The 16115-nt window shown below is 28.2% G+C and overlaps 4 protein-coding genes across 10 annotated transcripts; 3 read left to right on the forward strand and 1 right to left on the reverse strand.

Annotated features, from left to right (window-relative positions):
• Window positions 1-85: 85 nt before the first annotated feature.
• On the forward strand, window positions 86-2043 carry Urod (uroporphyrinogen decarboxylase). Of its 2 annotated transcripts, none has more exons than XM_031975601.2 (7): window positions 86-244; window positions 440-771; window positions 889-1047; window positions 1124-1285; window positions 1378-1515; window positions 1611-1784; window positions 1851-2043. In XM_031975601.2, the coding sequence occupies exons 2-7, from the start codon at window positions 475-477 to the stop codon at window positions 1989-1991; spliced, it is 1071 nt and encodes a 356-aa protein (XP_031831461.1). In that variant the 5' UTR covers window positions 86-244; window positions 440-474; the 3' UTR covers window positions 1992-2043. The 2 variants fall into 2 exon arrangements, with proteins under 2 accessions (XP_031831461.1, XP_031831460.1); XM_031975600.2 differs by having other exon boundaries at window positions 184-307; window positions 1851-2041.
• A 583-nt stretch (window positions 2044-2626) lies between these two features.
• Window positions 2627-7871, forward strand: eEF5 (eukaryotic translation elongation factor 5). Of its 4 annotated transcripts, none has more exons than XM_031975629.2 (4): window positions 2627-2749; window positions 4078-4372; window positions 4615-4749; window positions 5012-7871. In XM_031975629.2, exons 2-4 carry the CDS (start codon window positions 4097-4099, stop codon window positions 5081-5083), a joined length of 483 nt encoding a protein of 160 aa, XP_031831489.1. In that variant the 5' UTR covers window positions 2627-2749; window positions 4078-4096; the 3' UTR covers window positions 5084-7871. The 4 variants fall into 4 exon arrangements, with proteins under 4 accessions (XP_031831489.1, XP_031831490.1, XP_031831492.1 ...); XM_031975630.2 differs by having other exon boundaries at window positions 2664-2783; XM_031975632.2 differs by having other exon boundaries at window positions 2709-3094.
• On the reverse strand, window positions 5081-11528 carry cpb (F-actin-capping protein subunit beta). 2 transcript variants are annotated; one of them, XM_031975613.2, is made up of 5 exons: window positions 11383-11484; window positions 10919-11105; window positions 10090-10301; window positions 9622-9994; window positions 5081-9506 (listed from the first exon to the last, which is right to left on the reverse strand). In XM_031975613.2, the coding sequence occupies exons 2-5, from the start codon at window positions 10919-10921 to the stop codon at window positions 9273-9275; spliced, it is 822 nt and encodes a 273-aa protein (XP_031831473.1). In that variant the 5' UTR covers window positions 10922-11105; window positions 11383-11484; the 3' UTR covers window positions 5081-9272. The 2 variants fall into 2 exon arrangements, with proteins under 2 accessions (XP_031831473.1, XP_031831474.1); XM_031975614.2 differs by lacking the exon at window positions 10919-11105 and having other exon boundaries at window positions 11383-11528.
• A 774-nt stretch (window positions 11529-12302) lies between these two features.
• Window positions 12303-16029, forward strand: LOC116426531 (1-acyl-sn-glycerol-3-phosphate acyltransferase gamma). 2 transcript variants are annotated; one of them, XM_031975599.2, is made up of 8 exons: window positions 12303-12418; window positions 12494-12641; window positions 13861-14122; window positions 14321-14493; window positions 14585-14746; window positions 14836-15174; window positions 15253-15472; window positions 15566-16029. In XM_031975599.2, exons 3-8 carry the CDS (start codon window positions 13942-13944, stop codon window positions 15646-15648), a joined length of 1158 nt encoding a protein of 385 aa, XP_031831459.1. In that variant the 5' UTR covers window positions 12303-12418; window positions 12494-12641; window positions 13861-13941; the 3' UTR covers window positions 15649-16029. The 2 variants fall into 2 exon arrangements, with proteins under 2 accessions (XP_031831459.1, XP_076226064.1); XM_076369949.1 differs by having other exon boundaries at window positions 12330-12350.
• The last annotated feature ends 86 nt before the right edge of the window (window positions 16030-16115 follow it).

A 16115-nucleotide genomic window follows, 5' to 3' on the forward strand; every position in this document is an offset into this window, starting at 1 on the left:
ATAAAACATTACCTGATTTATTTCCTTTTCAGATATAACTGAAAAATCAAATCTTAAATATAATATTACCATTTGAATATAAATGTTTTTTAAACAAATTTCAAATTGCAACTCATTATTCTGAAATTTACAAGTACATATTTGATTGGTCAAGTTAGTCAAAAACGTAAACATAGAAGAGCAGAATATATCTCGAAAACATGACTGCTTTGAGTAACATCATTGGTTAAAATGTAATGTGTATGTAAGTAAAAAAATGCAATTCATGTCGGCACATTTATCTTATTTGTCAATACACTTCAATAAAGTAAGAAGAAAGTATTGTCTGAATAAAAAATATATAAAAGATATACTTACGTTATTGCAATCTTTAATTCATCCTCTTATTTTTTCATTATCATTAAGGAACTATTAAAATAAATAGCATTTTATTTTACAGGTTTATATTGTCTTTAATAAATTTGTACAATAATAATGGCGCAGACAGCTTTTCCTGCATTAAAAAATGACTTAATTTTGAAAGCTGCGTATGGAGAACCAGTAACACGTATACCAATTTGGATAATGCGCCAAGCTGGCAGATATCTACCAGAATTTCAAGAAGTGAGATCAAAGCATGACTTCTTTTCTGTTTGTCAAACACCAGCTTTAGCTTCTGAAGTTACATTACAACCTTTGAGACGATTTGACTTGGATGCCAGTATTATCTTTTCTGATATTCTAGTAATTCCTCAAGCAATGGGTTTAACAGTTGAGATGAAACCTGGAACGGTTTGTGTTTCAAAATTTTTAATTTATATAATTCAGAGTAAAAAGTATGTCATTTAAATAATTTATAAAGTAACATCATAGAGATTATAAAATATTTGTAATAAATTCTTATTGTAGGGACCAGTTTTACCACAGCCATTGAATGATCCATCAGATTTAAGCAAATTAGTACAACCAGATGTATGTAAAGATTTAAAATATGTAGGGGATGCTATAACATTGACACGTCATAAATTAGAAGGAAAAGTTCCATTAATTGGTTTTACTGGTGCACCGGTAAGGAGAAACTTTTTTATATTGATTTATATATATACTTTATATTAATGTACAATGTATATTTGTAAATTATTAGTGGACCTTAATGAGTTACATGATACAAGGTGGCGGTAGTTCAACAATGACTAAAGCAAGATCTTGGTTGTATAAACATCCGAAAGATTCTCATAAACTTTTGCAAATGATCACAAATGTAATTGTGGACTATCTTGTAATGCAAGTAAAAGCTGGAGCACAAGTGTGTATGATTCTGTGTTTATAATATTATATACAATTTTTTAGATATTTAATTGTAAGTCGAAACAAATTAAAAACCTTTTCTTTTTGTAGTTACTACAAGTGTTTGAAAGTCATGCTGACTTTTTTAATGACGAATTATTTGCTAGTTATTCATTTAAATATTTGAAAGAGATTAGTGAAAAGGTCAGAAAGCAACTCAAGGAGGGAGGTATTCCTGAAGTACCAATGGTAATTGTTAATAAAATATAATAATCGTTAGTATACTTTTGAAGTATATAAAATAAAGTTAGACATCAATTAAAATTAGAAATATTAAATTTTAGATAGCCTTTCCTAAAGGAGCAACAATGAATTCTTTGGAAATGCTGGCAAAATCAAAAACATATGAAGTATTGGGTTTAGATTGGACTATTGATCCAATAGAAGCAAGAAAGAGATTGGGTCCTGATGTTACTTTGCAAGGAAATTTGGATCCATGTGCATTATATGCTTCTGAGGTATCTTCTATATTATAGACATCTGTTTCTTTAATAATTAATAAATCAATAATTCTCTTTCTTTAGGAGGAAATAACAAGTCGTGGACGAGATATGGCAATAAAATTTGGCAAAAATCGTTATATTGCAAATTTAGGACATGGGATTTTACCAGATATACCAATTAAATCTGTTGAAGCTTTAATAAAAGGGATTCACTCTGTTTAATTTGTCATTCCAACTACTCTCCCTACATATTTGTTATTGTAACAATTTTTAATAAATTGATATTGTTATTAAATTGTATTTGTATTTAATTCAAATTAAATATTTAAACATTTATACCTAAAAAAATGTGTTCATGTAATTCAAAAAGATAAATATTTATTAGTAAAAGCTTTCTAAAAATCAAATTTTAATTAAAATTTTTTATTTATGTACATATTGAAGTACATATTGTAGTTCATTCCTACATTTTAAAATTGGTTGATTACAATGTACTTAATGTATAAGAGATACTTAAAAATGATTTAATACATATTTCAAACATAAGTACATAGTAAATATGTCACGACTTATAAATAAAAAAGTAATGTTGCATGACTGGTTTACTTTCATTACATGGAGATAAAGATATTTATAAGTTTTAATGAAATTAATTATATTCATTAATATTTATAATCTTTATATAATAATTCAGTAAGATACAAATAGATTTTATTTTGTTAAATTTATAATTAAAAATTTAATAATTCTGCATGCATCTTGGATTAATTTAACCAAATTTCACTATGCAAAACAGCGCCTGCGTATTCCATCGAATTTACAACTGGCATGAACTGATAATAAAATGTCAGGTTCAACTCTACCCCACGTAGACTTTCAGCCGGAATCCGTGGATCTATTCGAGTGGCCCCCTGTCGCCGATTAGCGGTTCGCGCAAGCGCAACCAACTCTTCTGGTTAGAGTGTCCATTTTGATCACATGTGAGTATCTCCAGTCTGTTCTCCTTTTTTCACGGTGAGTCTAGTTGAATGACTTGTGATCGCTTGAGTAAGTTTATAAAACGTGTGCTGAAAGCTCCAGAAAATAAAGAGCTACATTATTAGAAACCAGTTGATATCCGTGATACCTCGAACCTTCTTCGAGAGTCGGCAACTTCGACGACGAACCGCACGCAATCCTTTTCGCGCCATCTTCTCGAGGAAAACGGTGAAAAAACCGCAGTAAACTCGTCCTCGAAGGTAATTCGACTTTCACGAGGATCTCCGGTTGATTTTTCATAGAAAAGCTTTGATAATTAGGGAACTGTCAGTTGGGTTGAAACTTTGGTTAGCTCGTACTTTCACAACGTGTTCATACACTTTACGTTCATTATTCAAAAGCTTTTTAAAGTTATCTACGTATTAATTATTCGTTTAGAAAATTTTTCTTTGGTCAGTTGATTGTTACGATGTTTCATTCCCTCTATTTATTTTTTTGGTTTTATAATACTTCAAGAATATTTGAACTTTTTAGTATTCTATATAGTTTCCATTCCATACCTGGGAAAGGCATGGTATTTTTCTTACAAACCCAAACAACTTACCTATAATTGATTACTGATATTTTTCACTCTTGATGGGAAGCTGTATCTACATTGTTTGTTAAAGATGAAATGCAATTTTCAAATGCAATTTTGATCATAAATAAGTGAAAAACCTTACTACTACAGTTCAAAACATAGTAAAGTGCATTTAAAATTCGATATTTTTCGCTTATATTTCATTTTCTTATGTGTTTTTGCATGATTTCAATATTTTAGAAAAATAAGTAAAGTTATTTTTATATTATATTTTTACAAATTTTATTTTATAGGCTTTTTCTTACCATGGATCGCTTATATCTGAAATTATACTTTCATTTATCTTCATAAATTTGTTTATATTTTTCGCTAATTATATTATTATTAATGATACCTTACATTTTATGCTATAGTTGCAAAGATGTTCTTATATTTAGAAGATTTTTCAAGAAAATGTTCTCAAACTTAATGAATATAGTTTTATCAATACTACTATTTTCATTATTTGTGTTAGAAGAAATATGTACATGCTAATTTTTGAAATTAAAAAACAAGATTAATTTATTTATTGATTGAAATGATTTACCGAGGGAGTTTTCTATTTTTTAAATACAAATGTACATTAAACTTTTTAAATTTTGTTTGTAATGATTATTTCTAGACTTCATACCTCATTAATTATACATTGGTTTCATTTTACATAAAATTACTTGCATATACCAGACAATTTACTTTAGTCAATAATTACAGATTAATAAAGAAACTAAGGATGGCAGACATAGAGGATACTCACTTCGAAACTGGAGACTCCGGTGCTTCTGTAACATACCCAATGCAGTGTTCAGCACTGCGTAAAAATGGGTTCGTAATGCTCAAATCCCGGCCATGCAAAATCGTAGAAATGTCAACTTCTAAGACAGGAAAGCATGGTCATGCTAAAGTGCATCTTGTAGGCATTGACATTTTTACTTCAAAGAAATATGAGGATATATGCCCTTCAACGCACAATATGGACGTGCCGTTCGTTAAACGAGAAGACTACCAGGTATTTTTATATTAATAATACTTATAAATAGCATTATATAAATTGTTTTTATGTAGTTTAGAATCATGAATCAAATTTTTACAATGTCATTTAAAATAAGTAAATATAGTTTTAGACAACTTTCTGTGATGTACTGAATTTGTAGTGTATTTACCATTCTACTTAGTTTATTAAGAGGTTAAGAAATATTATTATATATAAAAGTAAAGAGTAAAACCAAAGTTTGTATACTTATATTACAGCTAGCAGATATATCCGATGATGGCTACTTATGTCTGATGGCTGATAACGGAGAACTTCGTGAGGATTTGAAAATTCCTGATGGTGAACTAGGTGCTCAGTTACGTGCTGATCATGAGGCTGGGAAGGAGCTTCTTGTAAGTACTCTTAGAATTTTATAAAAATTCTTTTGATACTAACCTTAACTGGCAATTTGGAATATGTTTGCAAAGTAATTAGGCTGTTTTATTTGTGTTTGGTAAAGAAGCCTTTTTATTGATTTATATGTAAATATTAATATCTTCATTATGTACTTATGTTTTATGTATAGGATTGCAGTAAAAACTATATAAATTAAATTTTACATTGCAAATTTTGAAAAAAAAATAGAAAAAAAAGCAAAAATACATTTTTTTCCAGTGCACTGTACTGAAAGCCTGTGGTGAAGAAGTCGTGATCGCCATCAAAACCAACACTGCCATCGATAAATAATTGTGTTCAGTCCAAAATCCACCATCACATTAAAGAAAAAACAAAACACACACAGCTAATATATTATTAAGCGAAACCTAAGATACAATACAAGATGATCAGTGGTTAAAATAAGAACTACCAACAACAAATAAGAAAGGAAAGAAGTGGGGGGCACTTGAAAATGAATAAAAAGAAGGAAAATGAAACAAGGAAAAGGAAAGAGACAAACATAATTAAAAAACGAAAGGAAGAGCAAAGCGAACGTACGTGAGCGTGTAAGTGTGAGGGAGGAGAGGATTACAAATAACGCAAAAGAATAACAAATAAAAGAGAATAAACCAGGAAACAGTATCAGCTTAGACCTTGAAAAAAGGATGTTTTGGCGGTTTAAATATTGAGATTAAAAGGCAATTTTGACAGTCGGAAATTTGGAAAGAATATTTTGCCTTTATTTGTAATTTTTAAAACTTCAGTGTAGTTAGAATTCTATTTCTATTGGAATTCCGATTGTTTTACAATAATTATTATACTAAATTCTTACTACAATCTGAACGTTCTTGAAATTCCATTACACTTAGAATTCTAATTATCTAAAAAGTTTGATTCCCTTACAATAACCCTTTCTCTCTAAATACTTCGATTAAAATTTAAAGTTTTTCTTAAATTTGATTTTCAAATTTTCTACCATGCTCAAATTACAACTCTAATGGACTTAGATAGAATTCCAACCTTTGAATAATGATACCTATGATATCCCTAATTTTGTTGGAATTGCTTCTTTTTTTTTATTCAAATTCAAATTTTTTTCTTATTAAAACTCATTGTTTTAGAATATCTGACCTGATTCTAAATTCCTATCCCATAATTTTGAACCCTTTCCAATACGTAATGTTAATCTAACTCTCTACTAAGTTCTCAGTAATGTTTTCTGTAATTGAAATTTCATTTAAAAAGTTGATACTTCGATAGAAGTCCTTTATATTTTCTCTTAATCTGTAACTTTTTTTTATTGACTACTGACTTGTTGAAATTTGTTCTTGCGTAGGTTGTTTAAACCCTTGAAACTTTTTGCAATTTTGTTTACAATTATGATTTGATAAGAATCACTACAATTAGATGTGTATTCTAATTTTTGAAATGTATGATGAATGTCAAATTAATATTTGTCACTTAAGACTCAAGTGTAATTCTTTAATCGAGGTTCTAGAATTTAATATCCAATTACGAATTCTGGAAATTAACGTTAAATGTAGATCTGAAAAGAATTACATCAAATTTTTATAAATTTTTGTAGCGTCACTTGCTGTTCTATGTTTATTAACACCATCAAAGAAATATTTGAAGTTTGCATATTACAATTGAAATATCTTATTTCAAATAGCGAAATTCTTCTTTCGATTTCAAAAGTAAAGACTTTGAAGTTACGTTCTAAAATTTTCGGTTGAACCAATAATTACTACCATTTTTTCACTTGAAATTTTAGTTCTAATGTAAGAATTCTCGTCTTATATTTAAAACTCGAATTCAAAATCAGGCTATACCATCAACAAAAGAATAAGGAAATTTAAAGATGTAAGAAAAATGAATAATAAGAAATAACTAAGCTATTATAATCTAAGCAGACTAATTTAAGATTAAGACGACCTAGATAAATGAATTTAATCGACGAGAAAAAAAACAAAAAAAAAACGAATCAATCGGCCTCATGGTCGAATTTCAACTACGAGAGACGGAAACCATTCTTTTCTGCTTCTCAATACTTTGTTTAATAAAATATATACCACTGCTGGTCATTCATTCAGATTCTAACGGATTACTTAATATAGACCATTGATATCGGAATTGTAACAAAAATTATTCATTTGCGGTGTAAGCATAGGTGTGAAATGGTATTTCAAAAATATTTTATGTATTATTAACACGTATAGCTAATTTAGCGAGAAATCGTTTATTGATATCGATGTACTAGTAATACGTTACTTAAGACAGGACATATATATTTTAGTATTTAAATCGAAGAAAATGAAGTTGCTTAGCATTTATAAATAATATTCGTTTGCATTTGCAGTTTAATTTAAAGACATTCTTGAAATATTATCTTTTATTTTATATGCATGTAGTAAGTCATAAAATATTTATTACGACATAAAAGCATAAAGTACAATAAAATGAAGCGGTTGTTTATGGATATTTTAAAAATACCAGCATTGGTGTATATGGACAAGCAAAAATACATTATACACGTACACACGTATACAAAGTACACGCAGCGGTAAAGTTTATGAAAATACACATAGTTATATGTGAAAGTACACAATTATAAAATTTGAACCAGGAAACACAAACGTAAAATATATACTTAACGAATACCAACGAGCATTTGTTTATACGGCAGAAGTTGATGGAGGACAAATAAAGGAAACAAAAAGCTGTCGGTGCTTTGAAGTCACTTTCAATAGTATTTCGTTTCAATTTTTACGATAGCATTTTGTAAGAACTTTAAGTTTCAATGATTTTGTCGCAAATTCTTTTTTATTTTTTTAATTGTGTTTCTCATGTTACGTTTATCCGTTCACTAATGCTACATAAATTGTATCGAAATATTTTTATTGGAAATTATACATTAGAAATACATATATACATTGAATTCATAATTTTGTAATTAGTAGTGCTTTTATATTTATAATTTTATAATTTCACTGAAGTGCTATTAGAATAATTGACGTAAAAATTAATGCTGATAATAATCAACGAAAAAATAAATTCAATTGCAGTAAACAAATAAAAAAATTCATATACTTCACAACTTGTTTTTTAACATTAATATTTATTATTTTTTTTTAACAAACTTAATTCAAAAGTATTTTAAGTTATTTTGTTTAATGAATTTTGTTCGTGAATATTTTCACTTTATACAGAATTACGATGTCTCGAATTTGTTTTTTAATTCCTTTAACTAACTGGATAGGAAGTCATGAAAGAGACTGTTAGAAATTTATTCGCAAATATTCTCTTTAATATTCCTACATTTTCAAACATTAATACTCTTATATTTTGTATTATTAATAATTATTAAGGATTAAAAAAACATTACGAGTGCCATTACATATATATGTATATACATACATATATGTAACATATATGTGTGTATATATATATATATATTTGTCTCACGCTTATACGAGCGCTGCACACTTATCACACACATTCACACATCACATACACACACGAAAAACACACATACACACATGTAGAACATGTCGAAAGATATGTAACACGGAACAAGAATGTGTCTATACGTGCATTAATCTTAATTCTTTTATAATTTATTTGTTGCAAAAATTAGACGCATTTATACAAGTACAAGAACATGTTTTTGTAACTGAAAACCTACACAGACTGAATATAGCGTATATGGTCAACCAGATTTATAACATCGTATTATTTCGTTTTAAAAAATTCATTAACTAATACTATGATAGCCTTGTACGTTCCCGTATGTCAAATTTTCAACGAGAACAACAAGGTACATAGCGATTTATAAAATTAAAAATAAACAATGCATAAAACTATGAAAATGTATGGAACATCGTAATAATGCTTTATAAATTCATATTTAATACGTGCATGATTGAATTAATAAAAATAATACAAAAAAAGAGTGCACAATGAGATGAAGTGTAAGTACGTGAATTTGTTATATATGTATTTCGAAAGAAAATCATGGAACATAAACACTGCATTCTATGAAAATAATACAATTTGAATGTTTTCTAATTAACATCAATTTAAGATGTTACATACCTTTAAACACATCCTATATATATAAAACTTAGACACTCGTAATGTCTCTTAATATTTTATTTCAAATCTCGACATAATTAATAATTGATATTCAATTATTCATTTTTTTTGTGTAAATTGTTTAACCTCTTCGGAACGGCAGTTGATGCGCGGCCGTATGTTTACTAATTGGATGGCTATCGACTGTAGTCGACGCGCCTACCGAAGAGGTTAATACTTTAAGAAAAAATTCATCTTTACTATTGCACCCTGCATATCACAGGAAACTGTCCAAAATTGTTGTCACAGTAATTGCAACAATTCAAATCTTAATTTCATCATTTACGATTATTTAGTATCTTTCTTATTTTTCTTTTTATTGACACTCTTCAGAATCAGAGGATAACTGATGTTCCTCGTAGGATCAATTATTAGCATTTCTCCTTTGAAGTGCAGCTGCCAGATCCTGTCTGAGGGCAGCTTGTTGTCTCTGGTCGGCTAAAGATTGTACAGACCTTAATCCATTCACAATATCTTTCGTTTTTCCAAAATATATCTCATTTAAGGTATTTCGAATTTTATTTTCCATGTCTTCAACCATACGTCCAATGTTAGCAATATGTGGAGAGCTTTCACTTATTAGAGCATCTTGTTCAACCTGTCAGTTTCAATCAATGGTACATTATTAATTACTAGAAAAATTTCGTATCATTATATAAAAATGTTTAATCAAAAATTAATCATACTGAAATCAAAACTGATTAAAAACGAACCTGTCTGGTAAGACTACCTCCAAGATTCATTGTTCCAGATCCATGCTTGTTAGTTTGTAACCAAAGCATAGCCGTAGAAGTTAATTTATAATGTGCAGCTCTCCCAGTTGATTTTTCTTGAACTTCCACCACATGAATAGAATCCCAACAACCTTTAATTTTCTTAGAACCATCTCCAGCTTTTTTAATAAGAATCACTGCTGCAAAACCATGATCCAAATCCCAAAGATACACAGAAGAAACTCCACCTTCAAAATAAAGTTCCCTATATTGATCAAATGCATGATTTGCATCTATTTCCAACTTTCTCAGTCTTTCAGAAGGCATTGAACCATCTTCTAATGGAGGATCATATGTATTGCTCCAAGGAGATCTAAAAATTATGTTTTTAATATACCTCAATAACATAATTTTATATTATTAATTATAATCAAAAGAAACATTATAATATACTTTAAAATTAGTTACCTATAGGAATCTCCATCTCTATTGTAATCACAAAGTAAATAATCCTTCCCAGATTCTTTATCTTTTGCAATTTTCAATGGCTGATCAACAGAGGATAAGAGATCTTCACAGAGAGTCGGCACCAAATCTATTAAATCACTTAAATTCTTTTCTATCTGCTGTGGTGGCAACCTTCTCATCAAATCCAGTGCACAATCCATCTGTTGCTCCGTCTTTGAAAATAATATGTAAATGTAAATTTAATTTCATTCTTAATATTCTATAATTTGGTAAATTGTATCTTAAAATAATTTCGATTGAATTTTGATGAAGACTAATTTCATACTATAGTAGTTAACTTTCGATATAATATATTTTTGTTACTCTCATGTCATGGAATAATTCAATTACATGACTTTGATATGAATGTAATAATGTTACTGAAAAGTTAATTCGAGATAACCAAACAATTTCACATATAATTAAAATAACTCAAATGATTATTAATGTTAAAATAAATAAGAAACATATACATCAATTCAATGGTCTAAATACTTTTCAAAATCATCGAAAAACCGAAATTTTAATGTATGTCAATGGGGAGCGCCATTTTGACATTTATTTCATTTGAGGTTAGATGAAAATTTTTTTCAGGAGTTTAAAAATATGAGAAAACAATCCTTCTCACGTTAAACAGCTATTAGAAATTTTATCATAAGTAGAAGATTCGATGAAATCAAAATTTCTTCAGACAAAAACTGTTTATTATTAGCTTTAACAATGATTTCTGATAATAGTGTTAACAAAAAAATGTAATGTTAAAGTAAGTATTAGAGAGTGTTAAACTCACCATTTTAAATGATTGAAAAATTTTACGTGCGTCGATCAGAGCATCAATCAATAAAAATTACGAAATCAATGAAAAATTTATCGAAACTGTTTACCCTCTAACCCGCATTCAGTCACCGAAAACGAATATTCGAGGGGCGTGTCAAGACTAGCGCTGATTGGCTAATACATAACACAATGCTATCAACCTAATGCAGGTAAAAAACTGGTAGAAAGTTAATAATAAAACGGCTATCAATTTTGAATTTACAGTAGAATGTTGTAACTCCAAGAAAGCAACAAATTAATATTGAGAAAAAACTTTCCAGATAAAAATATCAAATTTCTTATCGTGGACTTAATCTATAAATTCTAAATAATCATTATATACTTTTGACACCACAAATAGAAGAATCATTTTGTAATTACTCTGACTTTAAAGAACTCTACGTTGTTTATTTTTAAAGAGGGTATGTAAGTACTTACTTAGATCAAAAGTGCTAACTTATTCCCCTCACGCTAGTAACTCGAAAACAGCGTTCCCCACTACCTCTACTCAAGGAGCTGTCCAAGACTGTGTATGTAAACAGTTCTATGTGATATTCAATCAAACAGGTAGAAGTAGGTACAGAGAAGGTAACTTTTCGTGAGAGGAATATCACTAGAGTGCCTGCGGGCACCGATTAAATACCCTTGTCACGTGTAAAGTTCAAAATAATGACCTGTACTCATATTTTACGGAATTACTTTCAAAATGTAATCTAGCGATTGATCTATTAGGAAACGAAAGCTAAAAATGTAAATTGCTTTCGACTATTTATATCTACTACGTAAAAGTGAAGTTTTTATTTCTTTTCTCCAATGATTTAAAAAGATTTTCCTAAGTAAAGGGAATATAAAATTATAAAAATTATTGTGTCATAAAAAACATATATAGCTTTTATCATATAAAAATGACGCAATATTTATATAGAAATGTATATTTAATTTTCATAAGAATAAATTTGTAAAATATCTGTTAAATATAACTTTTCGTATTTATAACAGAATTTTTAAGCTTATAAAGTCATTTGATAATAATGCGCTAGAAGAAAATTATATAACCACACTTTCTACTTTTCTAAATGTATTCCATTTTTCGTTTGGAATGTCCTCTTCGTCCTTTATTCAGGAACCGGTAAGAAGTGATGAAACTATACGACTATAAAACTAGAATAGCATCTTCGGAACATCGAATTTAGGAATTTGAACATTAAAAGTTCCAAAAGAATATTTACCTTTCCAGGAATACACTGTGTTAATATTGAAAATTGTCTTCGTTTTCGACAATGTATTTTGTAATACTTTTTTTTTTTATGTACATATTATTACATAAGATTCAGAGAAACAGAGACAGATTGTATCTATTTATCTACTTAAGTACTGACTTGCAAGGATTCCGCATGTAATTAGAGGCTAGTAATATTTTTGTTTGACATTGGTTTCTTGCGGTTTTCCGTTTGTCATCTAATAAATAAAATATGTAACAGTCGTGCTGATTAAAATTTTTTATCTAATCAGTAGTATCTTATTAACTGTTAACTGTTGTATTTTTTAGCCAATCAATTTTGAATGATCTCCCTCCGTTCGTACTCGGACACGCTTAAGTTACGCATTCTTTAAGATTTGTCGTCTGTTACTATATCTCAGTTCATTCCATATGAGAGGGTTGGTTATACCGATAGTCTAGAAATGATTTGAGACGGGTGAGTTTATTTTTTGTGGAAAATTTCTAATGTACTTCGTCCTTTATTTCTGAATCTTGAATAAGCATTACAAATACACAATGTATTTTGAAAATTGTGTATACGATTTTACATAGTTCTTTAAAAAAAATAGTTTGTTTCACTGTATTTTCAGTGTACTATTAAACTGTTCTACTTTAATGTAGATCTCTTTTTTAATGTAAAATGATTATTAATTGATTATTAATGATTATTCTTTTAAATGATTTAATTTTATTACCAGTGACAGTTATAATAATAATTGGTAACAATACTTTTCATTAGAAAATGAATTTTTTAAAACACTTTCTGCAAGTGTAAGTAGGTTAGGTTTTGATATTTATTTAACGCTATCAATAATAATATAATGTGCTGAATGCATTAATAATGCATTAGCAGTTTTAAATCTTTCGACTTTAATTATGATATATAGGTAACTGTTAACGAAATTTCCCAAGTTTATGTTAATACATGCATACTTATAAAAAAGGAATTATATTAATTTCTTTAAAATTCATGATATTCATGTTAAGTGTTATGTATTAAGGATTACATAATGCATTCTTGAACTGGTGTTTATACAAGTGATACGGAGTGAGATGGAAATAATGAATTAATAAAATATATAATTATTTCAACTTATTGTATTTTGTAAATCGTTATTCCTATTCCCTTGTATAATAAATGTTACAACATTTATATTTAAAATAAAATAATCAACTTATTTATCTGCTTATCTGTTTACCTGCTTGACACATTTTTATTAAAATATATTTTGTTTAATCTTATCAAATTTTGTATATATTATATATATGCATTACAAATTTTTTAATTCATTTAAGTTATTTTTATATGTTGTTTGTTTTCTTTCAGCTACATTAATCATTGAAATTAGAATGACATATATTGTTATTATAAAATATATAAATATTACATGTAAATAGTTTCTTTTATAGTAGATTGCAAATATTAATTCAAAGTTCATTCAAATTAATTAGACTCCTATAATTTAAAAATTACTTGGATGTATTTTTAACTGCATTAGATTTGAATAATTATATAGTGTATATTCAACTATTTTGTGAAGAATTTCATTTAAGTTTCCAAAATACTTTTGTTTAATAAAAATAAGATTTGGCATTTTTCTTATTTTTTAAAAGTAAAATGCACTGTAATCTAGAAATGATATTGTTTGTTTCAGGCACAAAACATTTCAAGATCTGCAAATCATATATACATATGTTTTTGCTTTGTTAAACGCACACATAAAAAATTTACTATAATGGAGATGCTGTCAAGCTTAAAGCAGTCCACAGTTATTCACCTGATGTTTGCTATCATATTTTTTACATCGGGTTTGATAATTAATTTCTTCCAATGCCTTTTATACTTTGGTCTTAGGCCCTTTTCCAGATATTTTTATCGGAAGATTAATTATTATCTCTGCTATTCTTTTTATAGCCGTAAGTTAACTTTATCTTTCATATGTACTATTTCTATAACTATATTTATTTAATTGCATTTTAGAAATGTTTTATACTCAAATTTTTATTCATTTTCTTTTCCAGTTTAAATCATAATTATCTTGAATTTACTCCATGTATAAAAGTAAATATAATCAAAGAATAGGAAGTATAATTATATTTAAATTCAATTTTCAGAGTTGGTATTTGTAACAGATTGGTGGTCTGGGACAGATGTAGTATTGTATATAGATAAGATAGATTTTGAGAAATACTATGGGAAAGAGCATGCATATTTATTAATGAATCACACCTATGAAATAGACTGGCTTATTGGGTGGTGTTTTTGCGAGCGACTTGGTGTTCTTGGTGTAAGTAATGGGCATATTATATGTAAATTGAAAAGATATATTTAGATTTTAGTAATAAGTAGGTTTTTTATTGAAAATATATGTGTTTCAGAATTGCAAAGCATATGCCAAAAAGTCAATACAGTATATTCCAACATTAGGTTGGGCATGGAAATTTGCAGAAAGTATATTCTTAGAAAGAAGTTGGGATAAAGATAAACAAATAATTGGTTCTCAGATTAGCGAACTTGCAGATTATCCTGACAGTATATGGGTACCAATACTCTCTATATACATAAATTGACGTTTTTATTTTTAAATGTATTACTTTCAAATTATTATCTTAGGCGTAAATTGTTTCAGTTATTGCTAAATGCTGAAGGAACACGTTTCACAGCAAAGAAACTAGAAGCCAGTCAGAAGTTTGCTCGCGAGAAGGGTCTTCCAGTGTTAAAATATCATTTAACTCCAAGAACAAAAGGTTTCACTGCAAGTATACCGCACATGCGAGGTAAAATCCCCGCGGTTTATGATGTACAAATAAATTTTAAACCTAACGACCTAGTGAAACCGACAATTACAAACTTATTGTTGGGGAAAGGAGTCACAGCACACTTATACATAAACAGAATTCCGTTAGAGGAAATTCCAGAGGATGATGAAGCTGCGGCAAAGTGGCTTTACATGCTTTACCAAAAGAAGGTATAATGTCGAGTTGTCTTTGTTAGGCAACGCAAATATATGTAAATGTAAAAGTAATACAACTTTCTTTTTCTTCAGGATCGTATGGCCGAAAGTTTCATAAAAACTGGCGATTTCTTTGCCACGAGTGATGTCCCCAGAACAGATTGCTTTGAAATAAAAAGGAGACCTTACACTGTCTTAAACACAATTTTCTGGGCTGTGGTAGTTTTAGTACCAATGCTCTATTATTTGGTTAATCTATTTTTATCTGGATCAACCGTTTACTTTTCTATTGGTGTGGGTATTATATTTTTGTGTAAGTATCTTAGTAACATATTTTTATACTTTCTATTTAGCATGTAAAAATTCTGTCCTTTGCAATATAATATTTATTTTCCTTTAATTTTAGTTTACCTCCTTATGCACAAAACAATAGGAATGTCTGAAATAAGCAAAAGTTCATCTTATGGTGCTGGTGATAAAAAATTGTAACAAGTAAAAGGAAGAAGAAAGTAATAAAAAGAAATACGTGACAAATTTATATATCTTTGGGAGGTTAATTCCAGAACAAAATATTATTAACTTCAACTCTAGTTTCTTTTTCGCGTATTGTACTCAATGTGATTTTCCTTTGTGCAAATCACTTCGTGCGCAATGTTTTTTTAATGATTTGCGAAACTGTTTAAGTTTTACCATTGTTGATGTACCTTCTCATTTTGTTAAATCTACACAATGTACATTGTATCATTGATGTATGTTATAATTCTATTCTTTGTATTTAAATGGGTTTTTGTATTTAAATGAAATTTATTTAGGAACCTTTGGAAATACTATGCATTTGTGGTATCAATTATAAAAATATTGAACCAATTATTTATACTTTTTTATAATTTTTTTGTTACTAATTCGGTACCTTTAATCGTTAAGGATTTTATAGAACTCTTTATTTGGTATTGGAA

This window comes from Nomia melanderi, chromosome 8, assembly GCF_051020985.1.
Source record: "Nomia melanderi isolate GNS246 chromosome 8, iyNomMela1, whole genome shotgun sequence".
Classification (NCBI taxonomy): domain Eukaryota; kingdom Metazoa; phylum Arthropoda; class Insecta; order Hymenoptera; family Halictidae; genus Nomia; species Nomia melanderi.

Bases quoted from the DNA above. Each gene is read 5' to 3' on its own strand.
- cpb (XM_031975613.2), bottom strand. The intron at 9,995-10,089 runs GTAACTAATTTT...CATAATTTTTAG, and splicing joins AGAGATGGAGATTCCTATAG to ATCTCCTTGGAGCAATACAT. The intron at 9,507-9,621 runs GTTCGTTTTTAA...TGAAACTGACAG, and splicing joins GAGGTAGTCTTACCAGACAG to GTTGAACAAGATGCTCTAAT.
- LOC116426531 (XM_031975599.2), top strand. From the start codon at position 13,942: ATGGAGATGCTGTCAAGCTTAAAGCAGTCCACAGTTATTCACCTGATG. The intron at 14,123-14,320 runs GTAAGTTAACTT...TTCAATTTTCAG, and splicing joins CTGCTATTCTTTTTATAGCC to AGTTGGTATTTGTAACAGAT. The intron at 15,175-15,252 runs GTATAATGTCGA...CTTTTTCTTCAG, and splicing joins ACATGCTTTACCAAAAGAAG to GATCGTATGGCCGAAAGTTT.
- eEF5 (XM_031975629.2), top strand. From the start codon at position 4,097: ATGGCAGACATAGAGGATACTCACTTCGAAACTGGAGACTCCGGTGCT. The intron at 4,373-4,614 runs GTATTTTTATAT...CTTATATTACAG, and splicing joins TTAAACGAGAAGACTACCAG to CTAGCAGATATATCCGATGA. The intron at 4,750-5,011 runs GTAAGTACTCTT...ATTTTTTTCCAG, and splicing joins AGGCTGGGAAGGAGCTTCTT to TGCACTGTACTGAAAGCCTG.
- Urod (XM_031975601.2), top strand. From the start codon at position 475: ATGGCGCAGACAGCTTTTCCTGCATTAAAAAATGACTTAATTTTGAAA. The intron at 1,048-1,123 runs GTAAGGAGAAAC...GTAAATTATTAG, and splicing joins TTGGTTTTACTGGTGCACCG to TGGACCTTAATGAGTTACAT. The intron at 1,286-1,377 runs GTGTGTATGATT...TTCTTTTTGTAG, and splicing joins AAGTAAAAGCTGGAGCACAA to TTACTACAAGTGTTTGAAAG.